Raw genomic sequence first — 19642 nt, 5'->3', positions numbered from 1 at the left:
GTCAAAAAGGAGGGGATGCCAGCCCATAATATGTGATGCAAACATGATCCCATAGGCCTCTGGACTGGAATCCATCTTGGAAACAAGTTGCACATGCATGTCTGAGAGGGTCCAAGGGTGGGTCAGGGGTGGAAAAAGAAAAAGAACAATTGGCCAAGGGTGAAAAAAAGACCTGGAAGAAATGGCCTACATAAATGACTTAACTGCATCTTTATGAGCTCCTCCTCACTGGTGGGGAAGCTCACAAGCTTTCTCTCCAGGTATATCTCTTCCTTGCTTCTGTCTTAACAAACTGTTTCTCTGTGTGCTCTCCCATATGTTGTTGTGCTATGTATGTCTCTAATAATAAACTTTGTACCTGCATTTATAGTTTTTGCCTGCATGAGAAATGCTTTTTCACTGGGGCAAAAGCCAGGGAAAAATAGCTTCTAGCCTCTAGTCCTTGCTGGTCTGGTGGCTAGGAATCCTGATTTTCATCCAGGCTACCCAGGTTCAATTCCTGGGCGGGGAATTACGATCTCATTTTATACCACCACTCACTGCTGCCTCTCTGAGATCAACCAGAAATAACAGAGGTACATTTGTGTTATCTCTTTCCTGGCTGTCTTAAATATAATGTGTATCTATATATACAAAATAGTATACATACACTATACATATTAACTTTTTAAACAAAAAGGGGATCTATAACTTGCTATTTTCCTTAATAATATATCATTTCTATCACTACTTGTCAATATGTGTAGATTTACTTCATCCTTTTTAACTTCATTTTGATATTCCATTGGAACTGAGCAAAACTCAGCTTGGCCCATCCCATCCCAATCACCAAGGCCCCTCCATGTCTCCTGCCTCTTGTTTATAGGAAAACTGAAGTCTTCCAGGCTTCCCTGAGTCACAAAGGAGCAAACTCAAGCCATTAATGATTAGGACAGCAGAGTCACAGACTCAGTGTCTGATGCACATTCCTGAGTTGTTTTACAGATACTATAACTGCCACCAGTAGGAAAAAGCCATCTGCATGATGAGCTGACTGTAGCCATAACATAAACTGTTCCGTCTTGAGCAATACTGAACCTATGGCCAGTACAATTCCAAGAACTGGCCTTAAGAGAATGGGATTAACTCTATGGCTCATAATGAGGTAGAAGTTGTTAGGCAGTCAGTATAGAGTCAGAGCCTTGGTTCTTTTTAAAATTTCAGTTTTAATTCTCTCACATAAGCATTTTTCTCTGTTAGCCCAAAGCTGTATTTACTGCTCCAGTTTCTAGGCATTCCAAGGAATGCCTCCCTCATCCGGAGGGTCATAAAACATTCAGACCCAGGACAAGACAATCGTTAACTGCTGTCCAGTTTATCAAGGAGAAAAACTGCAGGTGGACCATTAGCTCCTAAACATACATCTGGTCTCTAAGTAATGGTCTGGGGTCTTGAGAAAGGGTCAAGAGATGGTGTCACAATGTCTAGAGAAACTGGAAACCAAAAAAAAAAAAAAAAAAAAACCCCATAAAAATGGCAAATTGGACACTGTAACATTTAAACTGATTGGTCAGAAATTACATGCTTTTGGCCCAGAGCCAACCAAAAACAAACAGATCAATTCTAATAAAGATATAAAAACTGCTGTTATTCCTGTCTTTGGGGTCTCTTCACCCCTTCTCAGTGTCTATGCTGAAGGCTTTGTATCTCTGTCCTTTAAAATAAACTTTGCCTGCATGAGTGTTTGCCAGTTTGTGAATTCCACTGTTTGTCTCTGTGAACAGAATTCGGTTCCCCGTTTCAATAATAATCTATATCTTGGTGGACATGAAATAATTGTAGGATGAAGTAAATCTACACATATTGACGAGTAGTGATATCCATGATATATTATTATGGAAAACAGCAAGTTATAGATCCCAGTTTTGTTTAAAATGTTAATATGTATAGTGTATGTATGTAATATGTATATGTAGATATACATTATATTTAAAAGAAAAATAATTGTAGCTTGTTCTGTCTGCATATGTAAGTGGGCAACTAAAACTGTAGGCAAAGAGATGCTACTAACCCATCTGACATCTTCCACTCTAAAAATACAGCACCCTCTGTCAGTATCAAGAAGTTACAAAAGACAGCCTTTGGCCCATAATCCCATAGAAACAGAATTGATAGGGACAGAGTTAATCCCACTAGAGGACTGTATGTAAAGAAACAAGTATGGGAGACCTCCATAAGTTAATGATCACTTAAGAAAACAGGTCAGCTTAACCACAAACCCAAGTGGATTGCTTAGCAACAAAATCATGCAGAAGCATGGGTCATGCCCTAAAACAATAAAACAATGCTGTTCTGCCCAGTGACGGCATATTCTCTACTTGCATGAAGAACAATAATTTATGAAAAGGTGACATTTCAAAGTAAAGACCCTCATTGTACTGAGACCCAAAATAATATTTCCATAGTGTCATGACAGTTCTGGTTTGACCATGTAGGGACAAGAAAACTGCCCAACCTAGAGGAGTTGATGATGGAAGCATGATGTCTACTCAAAAATGAGGAGGAAATTGGTCTTTTCCCCTTCCCCACTTTTCCTTTGATTATAAAACTATAGGATTTCCCTGGTGGTATAGTGGATAAGAATCTACCTACCAATGCAGGGGACATGGGTTCAATCCCTTGTCTGGAAAGATTCCACATACCTTGGAGCAACTAAGTCCATATGCCACAGCTACTGAGTCCCCACTCTAGAGCCTGTGAGCCGCAGCTACTAAACCAGTGTGCTTAGAGCCTGTGCTCTGCAACAAGAGAAGCCACCATAATGAGAAGCCCATGCACAACAACTAGGGAGTTGCCCCTCGTTCCTGCAACTAGAGAAAACCCGAATGCAGCAACAGAGACCCAAAGATAAACAAATAAATAAAACTATAGCCCACTAAGTCCTCAGAGCATGCAACCGCTGTCCTTTCCACTTGTAAGCCTCACAGGCATCCTTACCTAATAAGTCACTTGTTACCTATCACTTTGGTTCTCTCTGAATTCTTTCTCTGCTGGGACACCAAGGACTCCGGTACCAGAGCTCGTCAGAGCCCTCCAAAATGGTACCAAACAGATTCAGAATGATGTTCTGACAAGTGGAGATGTGTAAGCACCTTTTGGCAGGAAAGGGCTCTTTTTAGGAAAGAGCTCTCTGCAGGAGACCCCTTTTGCCTTGTCACTAGCCTTAAACCTGGCACCCCATGCTCTACATGTCTCTGGCCCTAGCATGCCTTTCAAATCCTGATCACCCCATACCTTGCCTAATCTATTGGTTCTTTCCATTCATCAAAGATGTTGAAATGAAGAATAAGTAGTTAACAGATGACCAGATCTCTTCGCTAGCTTCCTCTTTAGTATAACCTTGCAAATACACTGTGTGAACAAGATAGCCTCTAAAGAAAAATCTAAGAAGTTGACTGGTCTGCCCACACGTCTGCACACAGAGGGAGATGGCTACAACTCTGACGCCCTATTTCAATGGTTAACTGAGATTACTTCCCCTTTTCCTTATAAAAGTTTCGTGGCCAACCAGAATCCTCTGAGCTGTTTTTGGGAGGACACTGAGTCCACCATCTCCCCAGATTGCTGGCATTCTGATTAAAACAACTTTCCTTTCTATCAATATTTGTCTCTCCAACATTTGTCTCTCCAGTGCTCCCCTGGTGGCTCAGCTGGTAAAGAATCCTCCTTCAATGCTGGAGACCTGGGTTCAATCCCTGGGTTGAGAAGATACCCTGGAGAAGGGAACGGCTACCCACTCCAGTGTTCTGGCCTGGAAAATTCCATGAACTGTATAGTCCATGGAGTCGCAAAGAGTCAGACATGACTGAGCGACTTTCACTGAGTGATGAGCAGCCAGACCTTACTTGGTAACACCATTGTTGATGTATCAAATCTGTTCCATAAATCCTAATTTGTGGAAATTTGAGTTACTTTCATTTTTATGCTATTATAAAAATATGAAAGTGCAGATTCTTGCACATCCATCTTTGGTCATTTGTCTCATTATTTTTTAAGATAATTTCCTAGAAGTGGAATTGCTGCATTGAATGGTTTAATTTTTATTTTTATCTGTCACATTTATTTATTTATTGCTGCATATTGACAGATTTCTCTCCAAAAGGGTTAATCAATTCATAATCTTGATATTGCAGATAAGAGTTCAGAGCAAGGAATCTGAAGTTCAAGAGGCTCTTCTCAGAGAAAGAGTTCTTGGAGGCTAAACCATATGAGACTGAGACAAGTCATCAAAAAAAAAAAAAAAAAGGTAAATAATCTATAAGGATCTGTGGGGGCTCATGGCTGGATTCCCCCAAACTGTTTGGCTAGTTTTTATCCACTCTCTCCAACACTAAGGGTCACTGACATGGTTAATCTTTGCCAAAACGCATTACTCTGCCTTTAAAAAAAAAAAAAAAAGCAAAACCAAACTTGTGTTTCTGCATTGAAACAGTTTCATAGTTCATTTCCTGGTCTGCAGAAAACAGGAACAATGGCTGCTGGGAGTGTTCCGTCCCAGATCATAGAAAAAGAAAGAAAAAAGTTATTAGAAATCCTACAACAGGATCCTGATTGTATCTTAGATACGTTAACCTCTCGGAAGCTGATTTCTGAGGAAGAGTATGAGATTCTGGAGAATATTACAGATCCCCTGAAGAAAAGTCGGAAGCTGTTGATTTTGGTACAGAAAAAAGGAGAAGTGAGCTGTCAGCTTTTCCTCAACTGTTTGTTTAATACTTTTTCCCAGTCAGCTACCATTTGCAACTTAAATCAAGGTAGGTTAAATTTCTACACTTTTTGGGCTGAGAGGGAGGAGGCAGTTTTCCTGAAAAAAAAGAAAATGACTACCCTTTATTTTCATTTGTCATTCTCCTGGAGATAATTTTCAGTGAAATATGATAAAAGGGAAAAGTGTCCAAGATTTAAAAAGCAGGGAATGATGTATGTTATTGTTCTGGAGGATTTATAACTTTTTTGTTCAAACACAATCCAAAACCAGCAGTTGTTTTCTTGCTGGTATAAATGTCTTACTGTTCTGACAGTGACATCCAGAAATACTTATAATTGGAAAGAGACTACTGTTAGTGATACATTGGGACTTCTTTATCAAGTAAGTGAATTCATAGGTATTAACAACCTTAAGACCAAAAGCTGCATCTTTCACTTAGTATGGCCATTTTGAAAATAGAGGGAAAATAATTTTTGACACACATATGTGGTGTATTAGCAATTTCATTTTCTCTGTAAGAAGAATGTCAGCAGAATCCTCAATTTTTGGAGCAAGTCAAATGCTAATTTTTCAATGTTCAATGATAATTAGTGGCAAATAGGGAGCATTTAGGGCTTCCGTGGTAGCTCAGCTGGTAAAGAATCCGCCTGCAATGCAGGAGACCCTGGTTGATTCCTGGGTTGGAAAGATCCCCTGGAGAATGGATAGGCTACCCACTCCAGTATTCTTGGGTTTCCCTGGTGACTCAGATGATAAAGAATCTGCCTGCAGAGCAGGAGACCTGGGTTCTATCCCTGGGTTGAAAAGATCCCCTGGAGGACGGCATGGCAACCCACTCCAGTATTCTTAACCTGGAGGACCTCCATGGACAGAGGAGCCTGGTGGGCTACAGTCCATGTGGTTGCAAAAAGTCAGACACAACTGAGCAACTAAGCACAGCACAGAGAGGCAGAGGCTAAGATAAAAATATTAATGCTAATGGTTTTTAATGTAGTACAGGACCCATATGCTTAGAGATATAGGTCTTAGCATTTCCAGGATTTATTCTAAATAGGAGCTACTCACTTCTTCATTAGAAATTATTAGGGTCAAATTTCATTAGCAATGACCCTAGAAAGTCTGAGCTGGTGTTGAAAGTGTTATTCACTCAGTCATTTCCAGCTCTTTGCAACCTCATGGACTGCAGCACACCAGGCTCCTCTGTCCATGGGACTTTCCAGGCAGGAATACTGGAGTGGATTGCTGTTTCCTTCTCTAAAGGAACCTTGTAACCCAGGCTCGAGCTCAAATCTCCTGCATTGCAGGCAGATTCTTTACCATTTGAGCTACCAGGGAAGCCTGATTTTGGATTACAGTAAATCCACAAGTAAACAAAGGATTCAGGTTTTCTATTTCATCCACTTACCCTTTGAGTTTGCTGTGAAAGACTCAAACTTTTGAGCTTGGCAGGAGTGTGATCTGATATTTTTCAGTGGGAGAAAGAAAGTTCTGAGCTGACTTATTGCCATTTATGTATGTATTCCTATCATCTAATGAAATAGAGAGATGATGCTTTGAGGTCATGGAAACTCCCTAATATAACATCTGTTAATTTCGAGAGAGAAAATAAATATCTCTCAAACTTTCTTATTCTTTCCAGAAGTTTTGAAACATGAGTATATAGAGCCACCTCTACCGATAGGCGCAAGCAAAGAAGATGTTTTCCTTTCTGGAGAGAAACAGCCTGAGAACCCTGAGATCACCACGTCCTTTAAAGAGAAAGAATGCATGGATTTAGAAACCTCTGAGTCTTTCACAGACAAGAAAACTAGTTATCAGGAAACTGCTTGGTCCTCAAAGGAAAATGAGAAGGAAGATAACACATCAAAATTCACATCGCCACAGTCAGTTGAGATCGTTGAGTACGAATTTCCAGCAACAATTGAGTATTTACAGGATGGACAGAGATATGAGGATCCAGACGATTCTTTATACTTAGAACAAGAGGACTATCTAGAATCTGTGGGGTACTCTGAAGAGGCAAACATCACCTTGGAAGAGGAGGCTTACAGTGACCCAGGAGGCCTCTATGATGACAGAGAGGATTCTGTGTACCTTGAAACCACGGAGTTCTCTGATGAAGAACAGCATTATGAGGATCCAGAAACTGGCATGTCATTGGAGGAGGAAGAGGAGAAAAGTATGGAAGGTATGGGAATCGTGTGTGTAGAGTTACTTAGGCAAAAACTTAAATCTTGATTGCAGTATCATAACAAGGAGGGGACTGAGGAAGGGCACCACATGAAAGCAGAAAAGCAGCTCCTCAGAAATTCCTTGGACTTCTCTAACTTGGAGTTTCCTCAGAGGTGGGTGTTGACAGGGAGGAAAACCCAGGACCTAGAAATAGTGGACAGTATGTGCATATGTGTGAAGTTCCTTCAATCGTGTCCAGCTCTTTGCAACCCCATGGACTGTAGCCTGCCAGGCTCCTCTATCCATGGGGATTCTCCAGGTAAGAGTACTGGAGTGGGTTGCCATGCCCTTCTCCAAGTGGACAGTATAGATAAAGTAAGTATTGACTATGAACTTTTAGGCTTCTGCAGTCACCTCCATCACACATATAACAAGTTGCTAACCACTAATTTTAGCTGTTGCCTTCTGTACCTCAGATTAAGTCTGTTAAATTATTTTAGAACCTTTGTGACCAATAGAATATGGGGATTATAGACCTAAATATTAAAGCAGAAACAGGAGAGGAATTTGTGGTAAATGGATAAGGTCCCAAAATAATGCTTGTCTTGAGCTATCCAAATATTGCCATTTCAATGAGGAAGATTATACCAGTACCTTGAATTTGAATATTTCTTAATGAAAATTAAAAATAGGAGAAATGCTTAATTCAGAGAGATATTGTCTGGGAAAATAAACACCACCAAGTTCTGAATATAGAAGGGGAAGGTAACTACCAACTCACATTCAGCCCAAATCCATAATCCAATTATGGGTCAGAAAAGAGTAATTTCCTCCTCTGCACACCTTGACCTGGTTACTAGGATGCTGTAACAGAGTGGCACCACAAACTTGGTAGCTTAAACAATCAGTTCAGTTCAGTCATTCAGTCGTGTCTGACTCTTTGCAACCCCATGTACTGCTTCCTATCAGGCTTCCCTGTCCATCACCAACTCCCAGAGCTTGCTCAAACTCATGTCCATGATGCCATCCAACCATCTCATCCTCTGTTGTCCCTTTCTCCTCCTGCCTTTAATCTTTGCCAGCATCAGGGTCTTTTCCAGTGAGTCAGTTCTTCGCATCAGGTAGCCAAAGTATTGGAGCTTCAGCTTCAGCATCAGTCCTTCCAATGAATATTCAGGACTGATTTCCTTTTGGATTGACTGGTTGTTATTTCCTTGCAGTCCAAGGGACTCTCAAGAGTCTTCTCCAACACCACAGTTTAAAAGCATCAGTTCTTCAGCTCTCAGCTTTCTTTATGGTCCAACTGTCACATCCATACATGACCACTGGAAAAACCATAGCCTTGACTAGATGGACCTTTTTTGGCAAAGTAATGTCTCTGCTTTTTAATATGCTGTCTAGGTTGGTCATAACTTTTCTTCCAAGGAGCAAGCATCTTTTAATTTCATGGCTGCAAGAAAAAAAAACAATAGAAATATGTTGTCTCACAGTTTGCAGGCTGGAAGTCTGGAGGTGTATATAGTGTTGGTTCCTTCCGAAGGCTGTAGAAAGAATCTGTTCCTAGCTTCTGGTAGTTTGCTGGAAATCTTTAGAATTCTCTGGCTTGAGGAAGCACTCTACCTCCCATCCCCTACAATCTGCCTTTATCTTCACGTGGTTGTCTTCCTGGGTTCATGTCTCTGTGTTCACATTTCCCCTTTTTCTTTTGTTTTTTGGCCACAGCATGCAGTTTGCCGGGTCCTATTAATAGTTCCCTGTGCTGCAGTCCATGGGATCGCAAAGAGTTGGACATGACTGAATGACTGAACTGAACTGAACTGACCAGGGATGGAACCCAAGCCCCCTGCAGGAGAAACTCAAAATCCCAACCACTGGAACACCAAGGAATTCCCAAATTTTCTTATTTTATAAGGGTAACAGTCACAGGACCAGGGCTCACTGTAATGACCTCATCTTAACCAACTATATATCTACAATGACTCCATTTCTAAATACCACTACATTCTGAGATACTGGGTCTTAGAATTTCAACCTATGAATTTGAGGGGTATATAATTCAACCTATAACACAACTCTTGTCCTACTCCCTATACCTTCCCGATTCATAGTTGCTTTTAGACCTCATTCTTAATTTTTTAAATATATTACAATAGTTACATAGGGTTGAATTACTTTTTCATTGCATACCATCAGCATTATTTTGCAACCGCCTCCTTTTTTTAATCTATTTGACTTTTTTCTCTATTCCTTATGCACCTTCTTCCATAGGTAACATTCCAATATTATATGTTTCTTGCATGATACTGTTTTGTTTTTTGTTTTGCATGTTTTTTTCTGTATTATTTATTTGCCATAATAAATTAATAGGCACCTCAAAATTAGGGTCACTTAAATCAGTAAGAGTGTATAATTTTTATATGTCTATAGTTGGCAGGCATTCTTCTGGTCTTCTCTGGGTTTACTTCTGTATCGGTGGTCAGCAAGCTATTGGCTCATTTCTCATCTTCTAGCAAGCTGTGCATGCATGGTCAGTTGATTCAGTTGACTTTCTGCAACCCCATGGACTGTAGACCACCAGGCTCCTCTACCCATGGGGTTCTCCAGGCAAGAATATTGGAGTGGATTGCCATGCCCTCTAACAAGCTAGTCTGAGCTAACTCTCAGACTATGTCAGGCATATTCTTATAGTGAGACCAGAGGAGTCAGAGAGACAGAGACAGAGTCCTGAAGGCATTTTGAGGCTTAGACTCAGAACTATCATGCCATCTGTATGATAGGTTTCCTAGGGCCGCCACAGTAAGATAATACAAAAAGGTGGCTTAGAACAATGGGAAATATATTGTTTTACAGACATGGAGGTGGAGACTGAAACCAAGGTGTTGGCAGGGTTATACTCTTTTTGAAGACATTAGGGGAAGGACCTGTTCCAGTTCTCTCTCCCAGCTTCCAGTAGCCTCTGGAATTCTCTGCCTTGAAGACCATCTTCTCTCTGGTGTCTTCAAGTCATTTCCTTTGGTGCATGTGTATGTTTTCAAATTTCTTCTTTTAATTAGGACACTGATCAAATTGCATTAGGGCCCACCTTAATAACCTCATTTTAAGTTGATGACCTCTGTAATGACCCTATTCACAAGTAAGGCCACATTCTGAAGTACTGGGAGGATTAGCATCTTTTTGTAGGGGATACAATTCAATCCATAACACTGTTTGACTTCTGCCACATTCTGTTGGCAAAAGCAAGTCTCAAAGCTTTAAGGGTTGGGGAAGAATAGGCTGCATCTCTTGCAAAGTAATATTACAAAAGGTGTGGATACCAGAAAGTCATTGTGTCTTAGTCGCTCAGTCGTGTCCGACTCTTTGCAACCCCATGGACTGTAGCCTGCCAGGCTCCTCTGTCCATAGAATTCTCCAGGCAAGAATACTGGACTGGATTACCGTGCCCTCCTCCAGGGGGTATTCCTGACCCAGGGATCAAACCTGGTTTTCCTGCTTTGCAGGCAGATTCTTTACCATCTGAGCCACCAGGGAAACCCAGGAAAGCCATTACTTGGGGCTAGTTTTGCAACCAATCTAACACTTGTTGACTAAAGAAAGATGTGCAACATGAGAGTTGCAAGTTAAGTTTTATTTGAGTTAAAATGAGGACTGCAGTAGGGTAGACAGCACTTCAGATAGCTCTGAGAAACTGCTCCAAAGGAGTAGTGGGGGAAGGTCAATATATATGATTTTTGGTGAAGGAGGATATCACACAATCAAGCATTTATTTTACAAAAGGTTTTCTGCTAGCCACCAGGAGCTGATGTCACCATGAAGGGACTGAGTGCTTTTCTGGATATGAGAAAGTGTTAGGATTGGGATCATGAAATCAGTTCCTGAAAATATCTAACCATCTCAAGGCCTGTTCCACCAGTTTTCCTGCAGCAACAAAATGCCACATTCTCCACCCTGAACCGCCTTCAGGGCATGTTGAAGGTCAATAGCTGCAGCAGCACAGGACTCAGTCTCCAAAGAGGCAGATGGAAAATGCCCTTGGCAAGTGCCAATTTGTATTTGACATAGCCTTAGGAAAACAGGTCAAGAAAAGTTTCAATAATAATGCAGTTATGACTGTATATAATTCTAACAGTTTCCAATCCACTCTAGTTGACTGCAGGATAAAAAAAAATTTTTAATAAAAATTTATGGCTATGCTCTCTTTCCTCTGTAACATTTGTCTATGCAGCTGAGACCTGGACCGGGGGGAGGGGTGGGGTGGTGGAAATCAAATACATCTGATTCAAAAGAGAAGGATCGTAATGCTTTTTGTCATGTTAAATTTTAGGCCACTTTCTTCCCACCCCTCCCCACCCCATCACTGCATCTCAAATTGAAGTCTTAGGAAGACTTAAGGCAATGCCTGTGTACTCTGCAATGTATAGAGTCAATTCGGATATAGGTTATATAATCAACTCTCTTCCTGGTAGGCTACAGTCCATGGGGTCGCAAAGAGTCAGACACGACTGAGCAACTGCACTTTCACTTTCCCTTCTAGTTTATACTATTTGGGATCAGTCAATGATCAAACCCAGGTCTCTAATGTCTCCTGCATTGGCAGGTGGGTGCTTTACCACTAGCACCACCAGCGGAAGTCCAGGAACCCATAAATTTATCATTTTCTCTGCTCTTTCTTCTTCCTGAAGATTCAAGTTTTTGTTTGCTGTTATTCCCTGTTAGCCTGAAGAATTTTATTTATTTTTTGTTTATTGAAACATGTCTTCATTTTGCCTTCAATCCAGAAGAATACGTTTCCTGTAAGGAATTTTAGACTGGTGCCTTTTTGCCTTCAGAAATGATCGATTATCATTTCTGTCATTTGGCTTCCATTCTTTCTGATGCTCAGTTTCCTTCAATTCAGTTGCTCAGTTGTGTCTGAATCTTTGTGACCCAATGAACCGCAGTACGCCAGGCTTCCCTGTCCGTCACCAACTCCCGGAGTCCACCCAAACCCATGTCCATCGTGTTGGTGATGCCATCCAACCATCTCATCCTCTGTTGTCCCCTTCTCCTCCTGCCCTCAATCTTTCCCAGCATCAGGGTCTTTTCAAATGAGTCAGCTCTCCACATTAGGTGGCCAAAGTATCAGACTTTTGGCTTCAACATCAGTCCCTCCAATGAACACCCAGGACTGATCTCATTTAGGATGGACTGGTTGGATCTCCTTGCAGTCCAAGGGACTCTCAAGAGTCTTCTCCAACACCACGGTTCAAAGCATCAATTATTCTGCACTCAGCTTTCTTTATAGTCCAACTCTCACATCCGTACATGACTACTGGGAAAACCATAGCCTTGAGTAGACGGACTTTTGTTGGCAAAGTAATGTCTCTGCTTTTTAATATGCTGTCTAGATTGGTCATAACATTCCTTCCAAGGAGCAAATGTCTTTTAATTTCATGGCTGCAATCACCATCCACAGTGATTTTGGAGCTCCCAAAAATAAAGTCTGACACTGTTTCCACTGTTTCCCTATCTATTTCCCATGAAGTGATGGGACCAGATGCCATGATCTTCGTTTTCTGAATGTTGAACTTTAAGCCAACTTTTTCACTCTCTTCTTTCACTTTCATCAAGAGGCTCTTTAGTTCTTCTTCACTTTCTGCCATTAGGGTAGTGTCATCTGCATATCTGAGGTTATTGATATTTCTCCTGGCAATCTTGATTCCAGCTTGTGCTTCCTCCAGCCCAGCATTTCTCATGATGTACTCTGCATATAAGTTAAATAAGCAGGGTGACAAAATACAGCCTTGACGTACTCCTTTTCCTATTTGGAACCAGTCTGTTGTTCCATGTCCAGTTCTGTTGCTTCCTGACCTGTATACAGGTTTATCAAGAGGCAGATCAGGTGGTCTGGTATTCCCATCTCTTTCAGAATTTCCCATAGTTTATTGTGATGCATGCAGTCAAAGGCTTTGGCATAGTCAGTAAAGCAGAAATAGATGTTTTTCTGGAACTCTCTTTCTTTTTCGATGATCCAGCGGATGTTGGCAATTTGATCTCTGGTTCCTCTGCCTTTTCTAAAACCAGCTTGAACATCTGGAAGTTCATGGTTCATATATTGTTGAAGCCTGGCTTGGAGAATTTTGAGCATTACTTTACTAGCATGTGAGATGAGTGCAATTGTTGTCATTTTATCATTGTTCCCTCTTGCGTTGTGCTATTTTTCTTCTGGTTGATTTCAAGATGTTTTCCTTAAAATGTTTTCTGTGATTAACTCTGATGTGTCTAGGTGCGATTCTCTTTGTTTTCATCTTATGTAGGATTTATGTATCTCTAAATTTGGAATTTCCCCTCCCCCAAATTTGGAAAATTTTAAGCTGTTATTTATCCAAATATTTTTTGTCCCACTTGTTCCCCTTCTCTTTTTGAGATTCCAAGTACATGTATGTTAGAGTTTCTGACGTTTTTTCCAAGGTCCCTGAGGCTCTGTTCATTTTTTAAAAAGTATTTTTTATCCTTATTCTTTAGACTGGATCATTTCTATTACTATATCTCTAAGTACACTGAATTTTTCTTCTGTCATTTCCAGTCTTTTTAAAAGTCCATATACTTATTTTTGAAAAAATTCAGATATTACGCTTTTTAGTTCAAGAATTTAAATTTTTAAATGCTTTCTTCTTTTTTCCTGGTAATTTCTACTAAATTATTCATTATGGGTTTATATTATTGTAAATTCTTGAAAATAGTTAAGATAGCTACTTTTAAAATTCTTATTTTCTATGTCCAATATTTGGGTCATCTTGGAGTGGGTCTCCATTGATCAACTGGCAGCTAAAATCTCCAATCATTTCTTTTTGCCTTACCTGGGCTATTTTCATGAATTTTTAATTTGCAAAAATGGTACTGGGTTCTAGAAATGATTGCTTCTTAATTTTTCATTCATCTCTGTGCTTGTTAGACATGTCACTGTACTATTCCACAGTAGCCTGATATTACCTTGTCAAGATTTGGCATCTGGCTTGGGCTGTGTGGGTACCAATTTCTGTGCTGAAGAAACAGAGGATGGTTGTCCTAAGGAAAAGCAGGGGGTAGGCAGGGGAGAGGCAAGAGCAGAACTTATATGTTTTCTGCAATCCCTCTTCTTACTTCTCTCTGCCTCCTCTGGGGATCCTTCATGCTGGCCTCAACTCCTCCCTTACCTTCTTACCCATCAGATGCACCAGTTCAAGCAACTTTCAGACTGTTGAAGGATTTCTTAGAGTTCCTTTTGTTAATTCTTGAAACCTACACTTTCTCTCATGTCTACTGTTTCTTCTAGGCTATTTTTACAAGGGATCCAAGAAGCTTATGCTACGTTACTATCCATCAGGAGCAGAAAATGCTCTCTGATTTTCTTTCTCTACTTAGCACTATCTCTGTCCTCTCAATAAGCGGCTAGAATATAAATTGGAAAAGGACATCAGGAAAAATTATATAGAACATGTAAATTCTGAGAAGACAAAATCTTCCATTTCTCCAAAGTTTAGCAAAAGTTAACATTTAATAAATAAATCAGTATCTACCTGGTGAGTTCCTTATACATATGTATAAAGAAGAATTAACAGGTTTTTTCATTACTGCATATGAACGTAGCCAAAAATTTCGAAAACCTGAATGATCATCAGTAGACAATGGTTAAATAAATAGTGGTTCTTCCAAACCATTAAGTACAATGGATTCATAAAATGAATTAAGTAGTTCTCTGTATATACTTACTTGGAAGAATTTGCAAGGAATACCACTGAGTGAAAAGAAGTTGAAAAATCATTTGGTATAATATCATTTATAGAATAAAATAGCATCCATTATACCAAACTGTGTACTTCTACATATGCAAGTACATATACATATGTACGTCTACATATGTACTTCTGCATATGTATTGAAAAAGGAAGAGAAGGAAACATACCACACCATATAGACATATCTCTTGGAAAGTAGACTTGGCAGGGTGATGAAACAGTACTTTCACTTTACTTGTTTCATCTTTTTAAAAAATTCAAGTTGGAGGATAATTGCTTTACCATATTGTGTTGGTTTCTACCATACATCTACAGGAATGAGCCATACATGTACATATGTCCCCTCCCTTTTGAACCACCCTTCCATCTCCCACACCATTCCATCCCTCCTCCATCAACAGATTAATGAATAAAGAAGTTGTGGAACATATATATAATGGAATATTCAGTTTAGTTCAGTTCAGTCACTCAGTCGTGTCTGACTCTTTGCAACCCCATGAATCGCAGCATGCCAGGCCTCCCTGTCCATCACCAACTCCCGGAGTTTACCCAAACTCATGTCCATTGAGTCGGTGATGCCATCCAGCCATCTCATCCTCTGTCATCCCCTTCTCCTCCTGCCCCCAATCACTCCCAGCATCAGGGTCTTTTCCAATGAGTCAACTCTTTGCATGAGGTTGCCAAAATATTGGAGTTTCAGCTTCAGCATCAGTCCTTCCAATGAACACCCAGGACGGATCTCCTTTAGGATGGACTGGTTAGATCTCTTTGCAGTCCTAGGGACTCTCAAGAGTCTTCTCCAACACCACAGTTTAAAAGCATCAATTCTTTGGTGCTCAGCTTTCTTCACAGTCCAACTCTCACATCCACACATGACCATTGGAAAGACCACAGACTTGACTAGACAGACCTTTGTTGGCAAAGTAATGTCTCTGCTTTTGAATATGCTATCTAGGTTGGTCATGACTTTCCTTCCAAGGAGTAAGCGTCTTTTAATTTCATGGCTGCAATCACCATCTGCAGTGATTTTGGAGCCCCCCAAAATAAAGTCTGACACTGTTTCCACTGTTTCCCCATCTATTTCCCATGAAGTGATGGGACCAGATGCCATGATCTTAGTTTTCTGAATGTTGAGCTTTAAGCCAACTTTTTCACTCTCCTCTTTCACTTTCATCAAGAGGCTCTTTAGTTCTTCACTTTCTGGCATTAGAGTAGTGTCATCTTCATATTTGAGGTTATTGATATTTCTCCTGGCAATCTTGATTCCAGCTTGTGCTTCCTCCAGCCCAGCGTTTCTCATGATGTACTTTGCATATTACTCAACCACAAAAAGAACAGAAAGATGGTGGACCATCTTTTCTTTTTTCCAAAGAAAATATCAATTACTTAATTTTAAAAGTCAGTGAAGGAAGCTTAGATGCTGAGCATGACATTCACTGACTATATCTTTTCTTCCTACAGAAAGAAAAAATGTGTTTAAAGATGTCCTGTCCTGTTTGAACCTGGACACAAGCAGAAAGATTCTGCCAGACTTTGTGAAACAATTCTCCTTAGACCGAGGATGTACGTGGGTGCCTGAGACGCCAAGTGACTTGGCTTGGAACTTCCTGATGAAAGTTCAAGCACTGGATGTGACAGCCAGAGATTCAGTCCTCAGACCCAAGGTTCTGGGTGAAGAGAGCAAAGGGGAATTGCTGACTGGAGTAGAGAACTTGGAAATTAAAGAAACAGAAACCATTAATCCCCTGGATGTCCTTTGCGCCTCTTTGCTGTCTTCAGACAGCTCTTTGCAACGTGAAGTCATGTCAAACATGTATCATTGCCGGTTTGCTCTTCCCCTGCTACTGCCAGATGCAGAAAACAACAGAAGCATTTTAATGCTAGGGGCCATGAAGGACATTGTGAAGGAGCAGTCGACACAGTCTTCAGGAGGGCCTACAGGGGATACAGAAAAGTTTCTGACTCTCATGAAGATGCCTGTCATCTCTTTTGTGCGTCTAGGATACTGTAGCTTTTCCAAGTCCAGAATCCTCAATGCCCTGCTCAGCCCTGCCCATCTGAAGTCACACAAAATCTTTCTTCATCAGGACTTACCTGTTCAGGTGCTTCCCCGGCAGATCTCTGATGGCCTGGTTGAGATAACATGGTGTTTTCCTGATAGCAGCAGTTTAAGTGAAAGCCCCAGTTTCCCCCAGAAGCCTGTTGCTGTGGCCAACCTTCGTGGAGATCTAGAAAGTTTTTGGACACAGTTTGGTTTCTTAATGGAGGTTTCCTCAGCTGTGTTTTTTTTAACTGACTGCCTAGGTGAGAAGGAATGGGACTTGCTAATGTTTTTAGGAGAAGCTGCCATTGAAAGATGCTACTTTGTGCTCAGTCCCCAGGCCAGGGAGAGTGAAGAGGCTCAGGTTTTCCAGAGGGTCCTGAAGTTGAAGCCATCACAACTACTGTTTTGGGAGGAGGAGGAAGTAGGGCAGAGAGGAGGGAACATGGAGGGTCTTCAAGCTGCCCTCCAAGAAGTGATGTCCTCTTCACTCAAATGTGTGTCTGTGGAAGACATGGCCCCCCTGGCCAGAGAGTTAGGGATACAGGTAGACCAAGACTTTGAGAACATTCAGGGGATTCAAGTTTCCCCTAGTGAAAACTTGGCTGGAGCAGCTGAAGATGAGGGATCACAAAGACACAGTCAGCGAAAAAACTCATCTGAAAGCCCTGCTAAGATGTCTGAGACTAGTTGTCAGATCAACCAAAATCGTCAGAATTTCCATCTCACCCCAGTATTCATGCCTCCTCTGAGAAACTTCCATCCTTTACCAGCCAGAATTGGAGGTAACTTTAACCATGTTTCTTTGAAAGCCCCTTGGGCTATGGGCTCCCGCTTCTGGTTACAGCAGAGGCCTAAGAGGTTCCATCCTTTGCCCTTTCAGAATACAAGGGCACATAGTCCAGGCAAACGTTTTGGAATTCAATATTTCCAGCCCCAGAGATTTTATTCAGGTGAAACATTTATGAGATTTTCAGGAACTCCTTGGAGACATCACATGGGTAGAACTTTTGGGAGACCACCAAGACCCATGTCTCAGCATATACCGGCCTGGCCTCAGAGACCACAGACAATAGGAACCCTTGAAAGGTCTGGGAAAGAGGACTCCCAGGTAGGTCACCTCCATTCCCTGGGTTCATGGCCAGGAGGAGCAGTTGGGAAGCCTGGGCAAGTCAGTGCCAGGGGAACAAAGCCAACAGAGACAGTGAGAACATCCATGAGAACAAAACCCCATATTGAAAATCCTCATCATCAAGCCTTTCAAGCAGCAGGAGCCACACAAAAACCAAGAAGGACTGCCCCTCAGCAAGGAGCTAAGCTGAAGACACAAGGTGGGCCTTCAAATCCATCTTTCCAAATGGGATTCCATCCTATGTCCTACAGCATGTATTTGCCCAGCTCTCAATTCAGACCTAATCAGCACAAGTCACCCCAGGTCAAACAGTCCCAGCACAAACCCTCCCAACCTGTGCCCTTTCAACCCAAACCCACTCAAACCAAGCCCACTCAGCACCAGGCCCCCCGAGCTGAAAGTTCGCCATCCAAATCCACTCAGCCCAAGCCATGCCAGCCCCAGTCCTCCCAATCTAAACCTTTTCAGCCCAAACCCACTCAACCCAAGTCATCTCATACTGGTCCTTCACAGGCTAAGGCATATTGCCCAAGACCAGGGCCCAAGAGGGGAGGGAAGCATTAAAATGTTTACACTAGGGACCTATGCAATGTATCCTTTGCCCAGGCCTTTCCTATTGTATATAGGGTAGCCTGGAGGAGAGTGGCAGTGATGGTAAAAATGTACTATCATTAGCATGACACAGGAAACAAGATATACACAGCACAACTGGATATTATAAAAATATCTGTGAGAATTATGGCCCTACAGAAAAGGGAAAAATATGAAAAGAATAAAAAATAGAATCAAGCAGTAAATAATAAATTGAATACAATCTTGAATATTTGGTAATATATAACTTGAACCCCTGGTAGCTTAGCTGGTAAAGAATTCAGACCCTGGTTCAATTTCTGGGTCAGGAAGAGCCCCTGGAGAAGGGATAGGTACCTACTCTAGTATTCTTGGGCTTCCCTGGTGGCTTAGACGGTAAAGAATCTGCCTACAATGCAGGAGACCTGTGTTCAATCCCTGGGTTGGGAAGACCCCCTCGAGGACAGCATGGCAACCCACTCCAGAATTCCTGCCTGGAGAATCCCCATGGACAGAGGAGCCTGGCAGACTACAGTCCATGGGGTTGCAAAGAGTCAGACATGACTAAGCGATTAAGCACGCACAACTTAATCTAGGGCATAGAGGCTATAAAACTATTTCACTTGTTTTCACAAGTAAGGATGAAGCCTTTAATTTCAAGGTGATCATAAAATAGGGCTCAAATAGCCTCAGTGTTGCAGGAAAAATTTTCCTAGATGTTGGCTGCTCTAGGGATGTTTTGGTCAAAAATTTTATGTTTGATATCAGTCACTAAGCAGATAACCCTGTTTGTTTGGAATTTTTAAATCAACTTGCTTGCAGTAATAGCCCCAGATTGCTTGGATGATAAAGCTTATTTGCCCCTTATGTATAGAAATAACGAACTGACAACCAATAAAGTTAATTATTTTGCCTAAACTTTTGGAGTGATTGTGTATGTTTCATATTTTAAATATTTAATATCTGTCATAGTTAAGATAATTTGACTAATTTGAGGATCTGATATATTAGCCTCATGACTCCAACTTAAAATGTAAAACTGAATTTTTAATTTTAGAGTTGTGATTTTATTAAATTGAAAAGCTTAAGATAGGTTTACAAAGTCTGTAAAAAGCACTGAAATGTATAAGAGAACTTAAGAGTTGCAGAATTTTCAACTTTAATTTATTAGATTCATCATTGTCTAAACATTAAACATTGTCTTAACCTAAACATTAGGTTAAGTT

General features: G+C 41.0%; 1 protein-coding gene across 2 annotated transcripts; it reads left to right on the top strand.

The window, feature by feature from the left end:
* The first annotated feature begins 4470 nt into the window (after positions 1 to 4470).
* On the top strand, positions 4471 to 19334 carry CARD6 (caspase recruitment domain family member 6). 2 transcript variants are annotated; one of them, XM_061393643.1, is made up of 3 exons: positions 4471 to 4793; positions 6390 to 6935; positions 16135 to 19334. In XM_061393643.1, exons 1-3 carry the CDS (start codon positions 4511 to 4513, stop codon positions 18408 to 18410), a joined length of 3105 nt encoding a protein of 1034 aa, XP_061249627.1. In that variant the 5' UTR covers positions 4471 to 4510; the 3' UTR covers positions 18411 to 19334. The 2 variants fall into 2 exon arrangements, with proteins under 2 accessions (XP_061249627.1, XP_061249626.1); XM_061393642.1 differs by having other exon boundaries at positions 6387 to 6935.
* Positions 19335 to 19642: the final 308 nt, after the last annotated feature.

The sequence above is a fragment of the Bos javanicus genome, chromosome 20 (assembly GCF_032452875.1).
Source record: "Bos javanicus breed banteng chromosome 20, ARS-OSU_banteng_1.0, whole genome shotgun sequence".
NCBI lineage: Eukaryota > Metazoa > Chordata > Mammalia > Artiodactyla > Bovidae > Bos > Bos javanicus.
Note: the sequence above shows the minus strand (reverse complement) of the source record. Positions and strands in the feature narration are given on the sequence as shown.

Coding starts and splice junctions, on each gene's coding strand:
- CARD6 (XM_061393642.1), top strand. CDS start 4,511: ATGGCTGCTGGGAGTGTTCCGTCCCAGATCATAGAAAAAGAAAGAAAA. Junction 4,794..6,386: donor CATTTGCAACTTAAATCAAG/GTAGGTTAAATT, acceptor TATTCTTTCCAG/AAGTTTTGAAACATGAGTAT. Junction 6,936..16,134: donor AGAGGAGAAAAGTATGGAAG/GTATGGGAATCG, acceptor TTCTTCCTACAG/AAAGAAAAAATGTGTTTAAA.